Genomic DNA, 17,598 nt, shown 5'->3' with positions numbered 1-17,598 from the left:
GAATGATTTCTTAAAGATCACGTGCTGCTAAATTCAGCTTTGCCATCATATGAATAAATTACATTTTTAAATCTATTAAAATAGAATTATAATAAAATTTCACAATTGTTTTGTTTTTACTGTATAAAAGATGTCTTTCAAATTATGAAAAATCTCACTGACCCCAAATTATTTGAATAGTAGAGTGCTTTAAACTTATGTGCAAAACTGGTGGCTCAGAGACCAAGGGTGCATCTCATTTTTTTGTTAACTCTCCATCCTTGTGTCCTTTTCTCACATCTTTTCCAGGAGTCTAAGCTCACAAGACACAAGGGAAAGATGCAAGAAGGAATTAAAGTATTAACTAAACTAAAAGTAACAGACTGAAAATTGCAAACTTCTTCATAGGATGTGAACCTGTGCATCCTTGCTCCTCTGAAAGCTTCCCCTCTCCTCACAGTGCTTTTAGAGAATTGATTTGTCCTTCATGATGGCAGAGTTTGATCGATTTCGGTATTGAGAAGCACCCAGACATGCTGGACTTGAGACAGAGGAGTGCTTTGTTAGAGAAAGCACAGGCAGTGTGGGTGTGATGACAACACATGCTTACCTTGGACACATTTCACATAGAGCAAACCTGAGCTTACTGTTTAGCTGAATGTTGAGGGAAACAGGAAGTAAGGAGGAAGTATTAAAGTGTGACACACAGCAGAAATCATGGATCACTGGATAGAGATCCATTTTGGAACTTCAGACACACTTCTAGGTCAAATCCAACAGCTATTAACCAAAATGACATTTTTGATTTATGCCAAGACGTTATCCATGTTTCTTTGTTTTGTTTGAAGTAAAAGTGTAATTCTAGACTTTTTTCCTACTCATTTCAGAGTTATAAAATAAAATGTTAATACAGACAGAAGCATGGATGGATTTTGATCTATATATCTCAGCATATATCTTTCATTTTATCATAACATAATTCTTAACATTCAGTGGTCATTCAGGTAAGTTTCATTCATATAGGACTCCACTGATTATGGTCCCTCATGCAACATTTAAAGGCATGGTTGACCCAAATATAAAACTCCTGTCAAGTTTATTTCTTCTGTTGAACACAAGAAATAATTTTTAAAATTGTGGCTAACCAAACAGTTGCTGGTCCCCATTGGCTTTCATAGTATAGAAAAAAATGCTATAGAAGTAAATGGAGACCAGCAACTGTTTGCTTACCAACATTCTTTAAAATCTCTTCAATTTGTGTACAACAGAAGAAAGAAACTGCTGGTTTGGAACAACCTGAGGGTGAGTAAATGATGACAGAATGTTCATTTTGGGGTTAACCATCCCTTTAAGCAGCACAACTGTTTTCAACATAATGATAGTAACAAGAAATGTATCTTGAGCACCAAATCAACATCTTAGAATGATTTATGGAGGATCATGTGATACTGAAGACTGGAGTAATAGCTGCTGAAAATTAAGCTTTGCCATAAAAAAAAAGAAAATATATATACATATATATTTATTAGTGTTGTCAAACGATTAATCGCGATTAATCACATCCAAAATAAAAGTTTTTGTTTACATAATGTGTGTGTATTGTTTATATTTATTATGTATATATAAATACACACATATACAGCATATATTTTGAAAATATTTACATGTATTTACATGTATATATTTATATTCATATAATTTATGTAATATATAAATATATTTAATATATAAACATAACATATTTTTCTTAAATATATACATGCATGTGTGTTTTTATATTTATATATACATAATAAATATACACAGCACACACACATATATTATGTAAACAAAAACTTTTATTTTGTATGCGAGAATATATTCCACTGTATATATATATATATATATATATATTTAAACATTACAAACATCTCACTGACCACAGACTTTTGAACAGAAATGCAATTAATAGACAAATCAAATTTTGTCTTTAGTATACGGTATATAACACTGAATTTTATCATCAACTGTTACTATGCAAATTTCTAGGTAGCTCTTGAGTTAGAGGCATGTACTTACAGCGAACTTCCAGTTTGCATTCTACTACGTCTTCTCCGCTGTCGTTGACCGCCTTACACATGTACACACCTCCATCAAATGGACACGGCTTACGGATCTCCAGAGTCAGCACACCCTGATTGCTGAACATGCGGTACTTGGCCTCATTTGTAATGTCCATCTTGTTTTTGTACCATGTGATTTTAGGCTGCACAAAACATTGAGATGGATTTAGAAATGGACTGTCTTGACAATTTTCTTACATAAACATTTATATGATAGATACTATTTTTTTTCCTCAGAGCCTGTTAATATCTGGGTTAAGATACTAGCTTGTAATATATTAAGCCATTAAATATTTCATGAGAAGGGTGATATGATTTTTTTTTTGTAATATGCACAAAAAAATGCTCAACAGTAGACTAATCTGAACTCTTAAAAGTGCCAGCTGTTTGGACCTTTTCTGTTTCAGCATGACAATATCCCTATGAACAAAGTGAGGACCTTTGGGATGAATTGTAATGCTGACTGTGAAGCAGACCCCATCAGTGACCTCGCTGATGCTCTTGTGTCTGAATGAGACCAAAAGCCTACAATTACAATCCTCAGCATAGTGGAAAGTGTGGAAGCTTACTTAAAGGGATAGTTCACCCAAAAATGAAAATTCTGTCATTAATTACCCTCGTGTCGTTCCAAACCCATAAGACATTTCGTTCATCTTCAGAACACAAATTAAGATATTTTGGAAGCTTACTTAAAGGGATAGTTCACCCAAAAATGAAAATTCTGTCATTAATTACCCTCGTGTCGTTCCAAACCCATAAGACATTTCGTTCATCTTCAGAACACAAATTAAGATATTTTTTGATGAAATCCATGAGCTTTCTGACCCTGCATAGACAGCAATGTAACTGACACATTCAAGGCCCAGAAAGGTAGTAAGGACATGATTAAATTTCATGTTCAAGGCCCAAAAACGTAGTAAGGGCATCTTTACATGTGACATCAGTGGTTCAACCTTATTTTATGAAGCTACGAGAATACTTTTTGTGTGCTATGAACAAAAGTGTTCTGTGTTTCCTAGCTTCATAAAATTACGGATGAACCACTGATGTCACATGGACTATTTTAATGATGCCCTACGTTTCTGGGCCCTGAACACGGTAGTTCCGTTGCTTTCTATGGAGGGTCAGAAAGCTCTCGGATTTCATCAAAAATATCTTAATTGTGTTCTGAAGATGAACGAAATGTCTTACGGGTTTGGAACAACATTTTTATTTTTATGTGAACTATCCCTTTAATTGTGATCTTTTTTATCTTACAATTTAGACTTTTATTCTCTAGAATTGCTGAACAAGCATAAATGACTGATGTTTTGGTGTTTCATATATTTGGACCTACAGTACAGTGCATGACCTTTGCTAATTGAGGTCACATGTGCTCACCTTTGGGATGCCTCTTACGGAGCAGCTGAGTGTAGCATTGTATCCAGCAATAACTGAGCGACTCACGAGAGGATGTGTGAACTTGGGGGCCTCAGAGAAATCATGCTCTTTGTAGGAAGGAGGCTTGTACACAATGCCTGTAAAGAAAACCAAAACATACATCAGGAGATCAGGGGAGCCACATGGGAATTAGAAAAACTTTAAATGAAACAGCCTAACCACTTCATACTTACAGAAGTGTTCTTGCTATCTACACTGCATACCAGTGAGCAGGCATGAGAATCTAGAATCTGGACACAAACAGTCACCTGTTTTCTGGATGTAGGCGCTGTCTTTGGAGAGGCAAGGCTCTGGACTCAGACCCACCATATTCATGGCATACACACGAAACACGTACTCATTCCCCATGATCAGGTCTGAGACCACACAGTTAGTGCGCCGATACTGCTCGTACACGTTGTACCATTCCTGCAAAGAAGAGAAAAACCACACACACCTAGTCATATATTGTGTACCACACTGTCAGACACATTTTAGTCTGATTAAAAGCCGTATCTGTTCTCCTCTGAAACTGACAAAACCATAGCTGTTGTCTGAAAAATATTAAAATATCCATAAAATAATATATTTTATATATACATACTACAGTTCAAATATTTTGACTCAGTAATCTTTTTGTTTAGAAAGACATTAATATTTTTGTTCAGCAGGATGCATTAAATTGATCACTATTTAAAGTAAAAACATTTAATATGAAATTAAATGAAGGATCATGTGACACTGAAAACTGGAGCACTGGCTGCTGAAAATTCATTGTTGCCATCGCAGAAATAAATTACATTTTAATATATATTAAAATAGTAAAGAGTAATTTTTTAAATTGAAATAATGTTTGACATTATGACTGTTTTACTGTATTTTTTATGAAATAACTGTTTTGTTAAGCATAAGTGGCTAAAATAAAAAATAACAATAATTTTACCTGAAAGGCAAAATTGCATGAGATTTTTAAGCATAAACATGCCTCACTAAATTCGTTATAATATTTATTTGTTTCCTTCGTTTTTCCAGTGTAACTATAAAAATGGGTATAATACAGCAAACAGTATGTGGGAACTATGTCACTACTTATCCTTGCTAATCTAAAACATTGTAGTGTGGTTCTCAGATTTCTGTCTATACCACTGTAAAATCATTGTCCATTGTTATAGACAATGCGGAAAACGCTGCAGGATCGCTTAGCGCATATATTAAGCCAAAGTGTCATTACTACAGTATGTTCGTGGGAGCAGTAGATGTTGAAGCAGGTAAATGGCCTGCCCATGAATGTGCCCCAAAGCCTGCAGCCTAAAGTGCTTTTATATTTAGCAGCAGACCATCTCCGATTTCTGATTGAGATTGTCCTGTGAAACCTGATAATCCGGTGTCTTCCTGCCTGCTGCTCTGGACACAGGGAGAGGAATAGACTAGCTCTAGTAACAATGTGAGGTGAAACCCAAACCGGGTGCTTTTTATTTAGCCGCTAACCTTAGTGGCTCAAGAGTACAAAGGGGTAAAGAGAGCACTATAATGACAGCACTTAAATCAGGGCAAGGCCGTGGGCTAAGATTACAGCATGCTTGCACCTAAGGGGGCACAGCTGCTCAAGGGTCATTTTGGAGCTTTGGGTACTGGATGTTCCGGATGCTGTTCCCCTGGCCCACAATTCAGTGCCACTGGCCAACTGTATGTCACAAGAGAGGCTATAAACTCATAGTCTCTCTGCACTGCTGTGCCACTGATAAATAGTGTACATACATTACTCAATTACAGTGATCACAAGCTTAGCTGCTTTAGATAGACAATGGCAGGCACGGGGAGGCTTACGAACCCACTAACTCTTTCTCTCAATTCGAGTTTGATTACTAACAGTACTTGACATATGTACTCTAAAAGTACATATGTACAGTATGACTCTGTTAAAGAAACAGGAAATGAACAAAATAAAATACAATTCTCCATTTTAGCAAAAACACAAATTTGTAAGTTTGGGATTACCATGGTTTTCTTATCAGCCTTCTGGATGGTGTAGCCTGTGATGTCACAGTTGCCATTATCCTTGGGTGGTTTCCACTCCAGGGCAACGTTGAAGCCCCAAACATCTATCACCTTTAAATTTTGGGGTGGGCCTGGCAGGTCTGACAGTAGAAAAGAACAAAATGTGTTTTGATGTGTGTTTTGACACACTTGTATTGTAAATAAGATAACATATTCTGGTACTCCAAACTGTGAATGTTATTCTTGTGTAATTGTGTCAAATGTAGTCGACAATACAGGTTAAATTTACAGCGTATGCTGTCAAACAGGTCCTAGTAACTCACCAACAATCTGTATATTCACACTGGCCCTGTCCTCCACATTCTCAATTTGCACTTGAACTTCATACTTCCCAGAATCCTTTCTCTCAGATCTCCTGACGAAGAGGATGGTATCAGTGTCGCTGTTTCGTATGCTGACCTGCTTAGGGTCCAGAGGCTCGTCGTTCTTTGTCCAGGTCACTTGAGGTCGTGGTTTACCCTTAAAAGTTAGGTGGGTGAAGAACGAGTCAAGACATCTCATTGTTCACTAACTATATTACTAACAGGAAACAAAGAAAAAGTACTTTTATAAGTGGATAGATAGATAGATAGATAGATAAATAGATGTTTTTGGGCACTACAGGAGTGTTACAGATGCCATTCAGACTTGTGCCATTGACTACCATCTGTATGCAGCCTCTCTCATTGAATTTCACATAGAGCTCAGAGTATTTATAGAGTGAGAGGATGTATATCTATGTTTCACAAACTGGGTTCTGTAAACAAACAAGTGGAGAAGTTACACTCTAGCCAAACACTGAAGCTCTAGCTGTTGGAGGTCAAAGTCTGCATCAAAGGAGGACAGCCAATGGTTTCATATTGCGACAAATAATACTGCTGGATACAGCAATACAGAACTTTGCCGGATCTTTTCATGCAAATCTAAATTGTTTGAATGGATTAGTCACATGTTCCGCAGCATAATTTTGTTAGGGATGTGCACGTTTCAAACTCAATCTTAAGGATGACTTTTCTCACCTGGAAGGGGATTACCAGGTTAATCATTTCTCCTACTTTCTTGATGAGTGTCTGGCGGAGGTTACGGGGGAGCCAGATTTTGGGTCGCTCTGCAATAACAGAATGCAAGTGATTCACATGGTGGCCGTGTCTAATTTTCTATCTCATTTCCTTCCCAACAGTGAACCGTAATGCGATGCAATAGATGGATCTTCACTTAAAAATAAAGCTCATTTGCCTGAACATTAGCATTTATAAGCTTAGTTTCATTCTATTATCAGGTAGACTCATCTGTAGCAAGAGGCATTAACATATGGGACAGACAGACAGACAGACAGACAGTCAGATAGACAGACAGACAGACAGACAGACAGACAGCTAGCTAGATAGATAGATAGATAGATAGATAGATAGATGTTTTTGGGCACTACAGGAGTGTTACAGATGCCATTCAGACTTGTGTCATTGACTACCAACTGTATGCAGCCTCTCTCATTGAATTTCAGTCATAGAGCTCAGAGTATTTATAGAGTGAGAGGATGAAGATCTGTGTTTCACAAACTGGGTTCTGTAAACAAACAAGTGGAGAAGTTACACTCTAGCCAAACACTGAAGCTCTAGCTGTTGGAGGTCAAAGTCTGCATCAAAGGAGGACAGCCAATGGTTTCATATTGCGACAAATAATACTGCTGGATACAGCAATACAGAACTTTGCCGGATCTTTTCATGCAAATCTAAATTGTTTGAATGGATTAGTCACATATTCCGCAGCATAATTTTGTTAGGGATGTGCACGTTTCAAACCCAATCTTAAGGATGACTTTTCTCACCTGGAAGGGGATTACCAGGTTAATCATTTCTCCTACTTTCTTGATGAGTGTCTGGCGGAGGTTACGGGGGAGCCAGATTTTGGGTCGCTCTGCAATAACAGAATGCAAGTGATTCACATGGTGGCCGTGTCTAATTTTCTATCTAATTTCCTTCCCAACAGTGAACTGTAATGCGATGCAATAGATGGATCTTCACTTAAAAATAAAGCTCATTTGCCTGAACATTAGCATTTATAAGCTTAGTTTCATTCTATTATCAGGTAGACTCATCTGTAGCAAGAGGCATTAACATATAGTGTCTCTAAACACAATCTAGAAGACAAAAAGCTGATATATTTGAACCTCTAGCAGTCCACATTGTGCAAAACCCCATCACTCTAAAATGTTGACCTTAAATAGGCTATCAAAACATTTTAAGATCATTCTCTGTGTAACTCACGCATGATTTCACGGATGGTGACTGCTTGTTGCAATGTGGCAGGAAGGCTTGGGCCTGCCATGTTATAAGCCCTCACGCGGAACTGCATCTTCTCTCCAGTTGGCAGGTCATGGACGATCACAGTGGTTCTTTCTGTGAGACCCGAAAATGCAGGAATCCATTCATCAGCTACAGAGATGAAATAAAGGTTTCAAACACAGAGCATTGAGAATTTATTCTGAATAGTACTCTGATGCAGTTAAAAAAAATTATATGTTTTACACCTGAATTTATGAAGCTATACTACCGCTCAAAAAGGTTGGGGTCAATGCGACTTTTTTTAAGGAAACTTATACTTTTATTCAACAAGGATGCTTTAAATTGATCAAAAAAATTACATTGTGAACTTTATTTTCATCAAAGAATTATGAAAAAATGTTTCTTGAGCACCAAATCAGCATACAGAATGATTTCTGAAGGATCATTTCTTCAGTGAAACTGAAGACTGTAGTAATGGCTGCTGAAAATTCAGCTTTGCCATCCCAGGAATGTTTTTGTTTTAATAGAAAACAGTTATTTTAAATTGTATCAATATTTCACCATATTTCAGATTTTTGATAAATGCAGCCTTGGTGAAAATAAGAGACAAAATATATTTAAAAATCTACTGACACCAAACTTTTTTAAAACTGGTGTATTCTCATTATAAACACATTTAAAGAAATTCTGTCAAACATATAAATCTTTAATCCATCCCATACTTACAGCCTTCTTTGCAGTACTCAACCCCATAGCCTTCGAGTTCAGCTGAGCCTATCCTCTCTGGAGCCCTCCATTTCAGAGAGATGGTGGTATCGCTGATGTCATCCACACACAGGCCAGTGGGCTCGCTGGTCGGAGCTGTGGACAGGAAGTTGATACAAATGAGTATGTGTTTCAGTCAAAAGAAACTATGTTCTTGTATAAAGGTTTGGCCAAGTACCATTTCCTTTGTACTGGCAGCTGGAGTAAATCAATCATGTACCATCTGACACTCTTATTTGTCTTTCCATTATCACTTTAGCCAATAAATTGGTTAGGATTTTTGCACCTAGCTCTGAAATGATGATGTACTAAGGATTAGCTTTGTCAACTGACAGCAAGGAAAACCCTTGTGTGTATGATGTATTTTGAGTGCAACATTAGCTGTATTACACTTATATACTGTTACTAAGCCATCAAAGACAGAGATAGTACTGGAGACTTTTAATACATAGCTGGATTTACTTGGTCTTGTCACTGTGGTCTCCAGTAAAGTTCCACTAAAGAATGTGAGAAGAGCATAGCGTTGTCACTAAACTAAGCAGCCATGGAAACTATGGACGCAACCTCAATTGTGTGACGTTCATCTCCACTTACCTTTGAGACTACCTTCACAGATAGCCTTCCATTACTGACAAGAATAACCAACATTGCTTGAATGAGTCTGAGTTTAACTTAGGGTAGTGGTGATATGGGCCTCCTGAAGATATACATGCTGTCTGCTGTGATTTGTAAGCAAGCTCCAGTCTAAAATGTTTGTGCCATATTTAAGCGCCAATGACATGCTCAGGTCAAGCTGTGTATTTATGAAGACTGTGAACTTGCAGCAAATCCAAGAACATCTATTCATATCTAGTCAATAGTTATCTAGAGTGGAAAAATGATTCAAGTCATTGACATGCAAACAACCACTCTAAATATGAGGTCAATAGAAATAAACAGAGCGAAATGATCAGGCTTTGCTTTGGTATGCTTATTCAGGCCTTAAGGTGCATTCACATTTACCATCCTTCTGCAAATTTTCATTGTAAAATCTAGGCCTAGTCATTTCAACAGGAATTTGCAATTGGGAATGAGAGTGAAAGATTTGCCCATGTGGATTTTGCATCGGGTTCAAGGTGCAACTTGATACAACTAGAAGAACACCACAAGTGACTTCATTATGAAATGTGCTTTATACATTGCTACTCTACTGACAATTAACATTTTTTGCCCGAACATTTCACTAATGTAACCATATCTTTGAATGCAACCGTTCACACAATCTGCTTGTTAAGTCATGACGTAAGTAATACTGTTTCCGGGCCCAAGCCTCTACTTGTTTCAATTGAGACTACTATCTCAACAGCATATCATTACACAAGCTTACAATCCAATACCCATGTGGACAGGCATTATACAACTGGTTTAGGTTTTAATGCTACTCTATGCCGTATTCTTGAAATAAGTTAATGACAATGATGCATCAAGACAGCCGTAAAAAGATATATAAAGATGTCACGGAGAGTGGAATAATCCCTGGAGATTAATAATCTCCACAAAAGATAGTTAGAAATAGATGCCTACTGCCAACAGGTTTAGGCTCTGGTTCCGGCTCTGGTGGGGGAGCAGTTTCCTCTGGAGGTGCTTCTGCAGATGGTGCCCCTTCCTCTCCCGGTGGTGCTGCTTCTGCTGGAGAAGCTCCATCTTCAGGAGCAGCAGGAGTTGCCTCCTCAGCTGGAGGTGCAGGAGCTTCAGCACTGGCCTCTTGTGCAGGTTCTTGTGGAGGTGGTGCTTCTGGCTCTGGCTCTTTGGTTTCTGCTGGGACATCGGGCACTGGCTCGGCCGGTGGTGCTTCAGCCGGCGGTGCCTCAGCTGGCTTCTTCTCAGCAGTCTTGGGGAGCATCGGTTTGGTCATTCTGTCTCTGGATCACTTCAGTCTGGTGAGTTTTACAAGTAGAGCTTCCTGAAAAGTGTCTGTCCGTTCTGTAACACCTGCTGTGGTCTTCTCTGGGCACAGTAACGGTGACAGGCAAGAAACAAAGGAAGTGCACTGTCCTGCCCCCTCCTCTCTTTTGACAATGCAGTAGATACAGCTTTGCAAAGTGCTAACATGCCATTATTTATAGAGAAGGATGCCATGGATAGTTTCCTAATCAGCTGTCTTGTAACAGACAACAGTCTACACAGATAGCAATGCTTTTAATGCAGCTCACCATAAGATTGTTAAAGATGAGCAAAAAATGAATGCATCATTAACATGTCTATTGTTTGAACTGAAAAGGACCTTTTCAGACCACTTTAAAATAACACAACCTATTAATTGCACCACTTATATGAAAAGATGTGGCTAAATAGCTCTATGTCTCTGGAGAGAAACAGTAGCCCTTATGGGACAGTTCATCCAAAAGTGAAAATTCTGCCATCATTTACTCACCCTCATGACGTTCATGACATTGACTTACATTCTTCTGTAGAACATTAAAGAAGATATTTTGTAGAATGTTGGTAACCTAACTGTTTCAGTTCCCATTGATTCGCATTGTATGGCCAAAAAATAAAATGGAATGCAATGGGAACTGAAACTGGATACCACAGAAGAACGACGTGAGGGGTGATTAAAGAATGATGTTATTTTTGTTTTGTTTTGTTTCGTTTTGTTAAAGTATCCCTTTACTTGACAAGCAGATCTTGGATCTTTCCAAAAATAGCAATATTGAATCACAATGTATCATAATGAAAGCAGTGGATGGAATCCATAAAACTGGCATTCAGCATATGCCATCCTCCTGATTAGCCACTACATATTAAAATTAAATATCTGCAACAGAGGCTTAAAGAAATGCAGGGGAAACAAACAAGTTCCTAATATGTAAGCAAAGTTATAAATCAAAGCAATGGAACTCACCAACTGGCACAAATGGTTGGGAGGCAGCACTGGGGCGTGACATGCCGATGGTGTTTACTGCGTAAACACGCATTTCGTAGGCTACACCCTCAATCATTCTCTTGGCTTCATATGTGGTCTCTTTATAAGGATCAAAATTGAGTCTCATCCATCTATAGCTCTTTTTCTTCTTCCTTTCAAGAACGTACCCTAAAAGACATTAAGAGCACATTGTTATAATCATGCATTTCCTCTTCAGTGCACATTTAAAAGGGGATTTTCAGCAATATTATAGGTCATTTTTCATTAGGTTGTTTTTTCATAATATGTAGGCTACTTCACTTAACTTCAAGTCTGATGAAGTTTGTGTTAAGTTAGTGGTTGAGTAAAATGTATTTATAGTTTTTGGGAACGTGATGTCAACAAGATTTACTTAATAGAATATGAACTACTTATAGTAAAGCTATATATAGCTCTGTAGTAATACTGTGAACTATTATTATTAAGTCACCTATGACTGGCTGGCCACCATCAAAGAGTGGGGGGTCCCATTGAACAATGCATGAATCTTCACCGACACTAAGGATTCTGGGAGCTTCAGGTGGGTCTGGCACATCTGTAAAACATCAAAAGCTTAGTCACGCCATTCCTTCTGTACAGCTAATATGCAGCTACATTAAAGGCATTTTGCTCTCAAATGGCAGCTCTGTTCTATACATTTGAATACTGCAAACCTCCTGAAGGCAATACATAATAATAATAAACAGACAGAAAAAGATGTGGACAGTTTCGTTTGTGGCCTTTTGATGCATTATATTTTAGTGCAGTTCTGAAGTGAAGTGTACAGTTCTGAAGTGTACAAAAGAGTACTGCAACATAGCCCATAATGAAATCAGGGCCTAACTTCAGCCTCCCAGAGAACAGCTGTGAAACGTACCCATCGTAATGTGGTTTAAAGAAGCTTACCAACAACTTTGACATTAATGTCAGCTGTATCCTCTCCAGCAGGATTGCGTACAATGACAGAGTACACGCCCTCATCCTGACGCTCCGCCCCCTCAATGGTAAAGATACAATGGCCTTTGGTACTCTCCACATGGACACGCCCATCTGAGTCTGTCAGCACCTGAACAACCAATCAAAACCACTTGTTAAAAATGTTAAAAATCAATCTGGATCGATCACAGGCCTTCAAATTCAACTCTGAATTCAGGCAATCAGGAATAGATCACAGAGGAAGATCTAATATAAAACTTGCCAAAATGCCAAAACACCCATAGATACCACAAATATCTGAATTATCAGATAATATACGTTACCTGTTAAATACCCCCATGAATGGATGGTGCTTACCTTTTATTTTCAAACTTTATACTTTACGAACTTTAGACAATAAAAGATTCACTCACCTTGTAGACACAGTATTCTACAGAGTTGTGTGTGGTGTGTGTGAAAAAACTTGCTTCATAACTGTCAAGATCCCAAAAGTATGATGATTTGTGTGTCAAAGTGATGCTTGTGTTAATGTTATAGCAGCTTGTTTCCTTTTTACCCAGAAAAAGACAAACCATAGCTAAAGTGGAGAAGAAAAAAGATGCTTTATCAAATTTTAACAATTTCAATCACTAAACTATATATATATAAAAAAAGAAATACTTAATATATATATATATATATATACATATATATATGGAGTATGCCCCTGGATAAATTGATCAAGACTGCAACATATGTCAATAACATCACAGCCAAAGCAAGAAGCATACAAGACACATGATTATGTGCAGTGTACAAGCAGTCGGGGATTGTTAAGGCCCAAACTCACTTCACCGTTCTTCACTGTCCATGTATGCCTTGGTTCAGGTCGCGACTCTCCCTCCTTAAAGCTACCCTACATGAGCAGAGCAGAAGCTGTGAAGCCATGGCAACCATGTCAGAGGTTAAGTGTGAGAAATTGAACTGTCAACCTTCCATCTCAGCACAAAACTCCCAGTCCCAGTGAGTCTCGACAAGACTTTCTGGTTATGGCTGGGAGATGTTACAGTACCTACCTTTCAAGGCTTCTGAAGCCCAGATGATGGATCTCCTGTTACATTTGTAGGACAACATGGCAAATCGTAAAGAATTACAGTACACATATAAAGCATACCACAAACTGCAGGTGAATTCAAAAACATAATTTGTCCTCAAAAAATGATTTTCTAACTAAATAACATTCTAAACGAAAACAGGGCTGACAGGGCTGCATTTTTCAAGCAGATCTTACAGATCATTACTGCCAATGGTTTCTACAATCTACTTAGGCTTACAATGCTTTTGGGAAACACAGCTCAGACCTATTCGCTCAGACAGGGATTGTTAGAAATCGATACCAGACAAAATTTTATGAATCGCTCCTACCTTTTCTCCTTTTGTCCAAACCACAGTGGGGGCAGGATCTCCAGTAATTGGTACATCTAGTCGCAGTTTGTTTCCAGCCACAACCAAGATTGTGGACTCAGCGGTGCGGCCCATGCAGTCCAGATGAATCTTGGGAGGATCTTTAAAAAAATTTTTGACACATTTCTAAAAATTAAGTGTTCCAAAAAAAGGGTTACTTTCTTTCATTTCAATATTTATGGTTTAATGTAGTTACCAGAAACACATCATGATTATAAATTATATTAATGCTGTTTTTATTTTTTACCTTGGCGAGGAACAAAGTCAATCTTGACCTCTGTAAAGATAAAACACAATAATTTCAAAAACAATGGCACAGATTTTTATTCATTTGTTTTTTTAAAGAGCAGTTTAAACTCACATTCTTCAGTAATAATTAAAAGGATGTACCTAAAAAGTTGAGCTTGGCAGAGAGATTGAAGGCATAGCCCTCAGGAACGAAGGTGTAGTCACCCTCATCCTCTGGCTTTACCTCATCAATGGTCAGTTTATGAATCCTAAATATAAATAAAAAAGTAACTTCACAATATAAACAACTTAGCAGTGTTGCACGGTTGTAACAAATAGCGAAGTGATGTTGTAACATCCATATTTTCTGTATTTTTTAATTTATTAAGAAGGGACCTGGCGTTAGCACTCGACAAACTCTACTTTTCTGACGAAAGTTTGTTTATCATTTCGGTTTTGTTCATCTGTTTTGATTCAGAACCAGTGAATGATTCTTTGAATAGGTTCTTTTCAAAGAATGAATCAAAAGGGTTCACGATTTAGACTGAAACTGAATGTGTTCTTCAGTCAAAATGCTGATAGTACGTTTACCATGCCACCATGTAAGGACTTTGTTACTGAATTTAACAGTGCATTAACAAGCTCCAATGCGCCTATGAGGAGATCAAAGTCAGCCCGCACTCTTGCCTCAATGGCTGAGGCTGATTCTATTGGGGTGGGTTGGGCACCTGAAATTGAACAGCCGGTAGCAGCATTGGTGGTATCACCAGATGAAGCACTTAGAGGCAATGTACGCTGCCCAAGTGCGCAATGTGGTCGTACTGACACATTACTGAAAAAAGCATATGAGTCTGTAGCCTACATAACCCGAGCGGAGAATACTATTTGCCAACTACTGCTTGCCTGTAACACCACATTGGAGTCAGCGAATGTTGACCCCTCTGTACCTCAGTTCTTACAGACTGCCCTGTTGACTATAGGTCATGTGACGCGTGAACTTGGGACACTGTCGGCGACCCTTCTAACAGCACAACGCCAGGTATGGCTTGCTCAGGCAAGGTTGCCTGAAGATTGTAAGACATTGAGGGAACTATCAATTGTACCGGGGCATCTCTTTGGCCCCAACATTTCTGAACTATTAGAAAAGAGAATGAAGTTATCAGAGGCCACACGACAGTTAACTCAGGCCCCACGGGCTCCTTCTTTTAGGATGCCATTGACACCGGCTCACCCACGCTACTCAAGCTCAGAGCAGCGGTTGCATCACCACAGCGGTCCACAACTTCAAATGCCACAGTGACATAGAGTGGCTGAAGAGACTCAGTCGCGCTGCCCTTTTCCCCGCCACCATCAAGGAGGGCCCCCCCCCCTCCCCCCGACACACACAGGCAGAAACCCGAAACCCTGAAGTTCCTGGGCCGGCAGTCGGCGTTTCACTGTACAACACCTACATTACTGGGAAATTCAACATCCGACCCCTGGGTTCTGACGACTCTGAACAAGGGATACAGTCTGCAGTTCCAACGCCGGCCTCCAAGGTTTTCAGGAATTCTTCCGACAGTCGTCAAAGATTCAACCAGTTTAATGACCCTTTCCATGGAAATTTGTTCGCTGTTGTTGAAAGGAGCCATAGAGAAAGTCCCCCTTCTCAGACAGAGAGAAGGTTTTTACTCAACTTACTTCCTCGTTCCAAAAAAGGATGGCGGTTTTCGTCCAGTTTTCGATCTGCGACGCCTCAATGTGTTCCTAAAGTGTCTTCCCTTTCAGATGTTGGGCACAGTCGACGTTCGATCTGTGATGAAATGAGCCAGTTATGTGAGTGTAGATTTGAGGGATGCTTACTTCCATGTTCCCATTGCTCTCCACCACAGAAAGTTCCTAAGATTCAGCTTTCAGGGTCAGGTCTATCAGTTCAGAGTCCTGCCATTCGGGCTATCTCTGGCTCCTCGTGTTTTTACGAGATGCATGAGTGCGGCCCTGTTTCCTCTTTGGTCCAAGGGCATTGACGATTGGCTTCTCTGTGCCCCAACAAGAGTGCATGCTCTACGCCAGTAACTAATTTTCGGCAGCCGAAATTTCAGTGCATCTCTAATTATTGGAATAATATATCTAATATATCAGAAATGGATATTATATAATAGATGCTTTTTTGAACATTTTAGCAATTTAAAAATATTAAAAAATGATTTTTTTACACGGCACCCCTGCTCTCGACAGACGGCACCCGGTTGGGAAACACTGCTCTACGCGACACCAAGATTGTTCTGGAGCACATACAGAATCTGAGCCTTACTGTGAATGACACAAAAAGTAATTTGGTTCCAGAGCACACCATAACCTTCATAGGAATAACGCTCAGTTCTGTCACAGTGTCTGCTACACTGTCTCACACTCGGACAGACAGTATTTTTCAGTTACTGACTCGTTTCCGCCTGGGAGCAAGGATAACTTATGGTGTCCTTCTACAACTAATGGGGATGTTGGCTGCTGCCACAGCTGTGATTCCCTTAGGGTTGCTACACCTCAGGCCCCTTCAGAGGTGGAGCAACAGCCTAGGGCTAAACTCAACGAGACATCATTATCACATGATTGTTGTCTCTCCTGCTTGTGTCCGAGCACTGAAACCCTGGAAACGGGAAACATTTCTGAGGGCTGGAGTGCCACTAGGGGTGGTGCCTTCTCATCGAGAAGTGATCACAACCGATGCTTCGCTAACAGGATGGGGGGCAACATGGAACCAGAGGGGGATTGGTGGTCACTGGTCAGCAAAGGAGGCCTTATAACATATCAGCGTTCTAGAACTGAAGGCAGTGTATCTAGAACTACAACACTTCCTACCAGATCTGTTAGGCCGCATGTGCTTGTCCGGTCTGACAACACGTCGACAGTCTTTCGTTTGAATCACCAGGGCGGCACCCTGGTCTCTTGCATCTTTACAGCTAACCGCAAAATCCTCAGATGGTCTCAGGGCCGACTGGCTTCATTAAAGGCAGTGTATCTCCCAGGATCGGACAATCAAGTGGTAGTTGCTCTGTCCAGAGATCTACTGCTTCCAGGTGAATGGAGGCTTCACCCGGATGTAGTGCAGCTGATTTGGCAACAGTTCGGCAAGGCAGAGGTCGATCTATTTGCCTCGGAGCTAACCACACATTGCCGTTGGTGGTTTGCGAGGACCAAGACATCCAGCCCATTGGGACAGGATGCTTTAGCTCACGAGTGGCCGAACTGCCTATTGTACGCGTTCCCTCCTTTTCCACTTCTATGGGAGACCCTACATCGAATATTCCTGTCCAAACACAGGGTGCTTTTAGTGGCACCTCGTTGGCCAGCCAGACCATGGTTTGCTCTTCTTCTGAGTCTGTTATAGGACGAACCATGGCAGCTTCCCATTAGACGGGACCTGCTATCTCAGCTGAACGGCCGTGTTTGGCACCCAGATCCAGCTCGTCTTCAGCTTTGGGTTTGGCTAGTGGGTCCACTT

General features: G+C 39.7%; 1 protein-coding gene across 1 annotated transcript in view; it reads right to left on the bottom strand.

The window, feature by feature from the left end:
- LOC107740474 (myosin-binding protein C, cardiac-type-like) overlaps positions 1 to 17,598 on the bottom strand; it is a 31,949-nt gene that overhangs the window by 958 nt on the left and 13,393 nt on the right. Inside the window, exons 16-30 of the mRNA XM_016552932.1 lie at positions 14,280 to 14,386; positions 14,137 to 14,166; positions 13,851 to 13,990; positions 13,276 to 13,341; positions 12,417 to 12,576; positions 11,962 to 12,066; positions 11,472 to 11,660; positions 8,549 to 8,683; positions 7,805 to 7,972; positions 7,366 to 7,454; positions 5,822 to 6,017; positions 5,499 to 5,638; positions 3,770 to 3,929; positions 3,462 to 3,598; positions 2,038 to 2,224 (exon numbers count right to left, since the gene is read on the bottom strand). Coding sequence (XP_016408418.1) covers positions 2,038 to 2,224; positions 3,462 to 3,598; positions 3,770 to 3,929; positions 5,499 to 5,638; positions 5,822 to 6,017; positions 7,366 to 7,454; positions 7,805 to 7,972; positions 8,549 to 8,683; positions 11,472 to 11,660; positions 11,962 to 12,066; positions 12,417 to 12,576; positions 13,276 to 13,341; positions 13,851 to 13,990; positions 14,137 to 14,166; positions 14,280 to 14,386 — 2,009 coding nt within the window. The remainder of the gene's footprint in view (positions 1 to 2,037; positions 2,225 to 3,461; positions 3,599 to 3,769; positions 3,930 to 5,498; positions 5,639 to 5,821; positions 6,018 to 7,365; positions 7,455 to 7,804; positions 7,973 to 8,548; positions 8,684 to 11,471; positions 11,661 to 11,961; positions 12,067 to 12,416; positions 12,577 to 13,275; positions 13,342 to 13,850; positions 13,991 to 14,136; positions 14,167 to 14,279; positions 14,387 to 17,598) is intronic.

This window comes from Sinocyclocheilus rhinocerous, unplaced genomic scaffold (genome assembly GCF_001515625.1).
Source record: "Sinocyclocheilus rhinocerous isolate Xijiao unplaced genomic scaffold, SAMN03320098_v1.1 scaffold225, whole genome shotgun sequence".
Taxonomy (NCBI): Eukaryota; Metazoa; Chordata; class Actinopteri; order Cypriniformes; family Cyprinidae; genus Sinocyclocheilus; species Sinocyclocheilus rhinocerous.
Note: the sequence above shows the minus strand (reverse complement) of the source record. Positions and strands in the feature narration are given on the sequence as shown.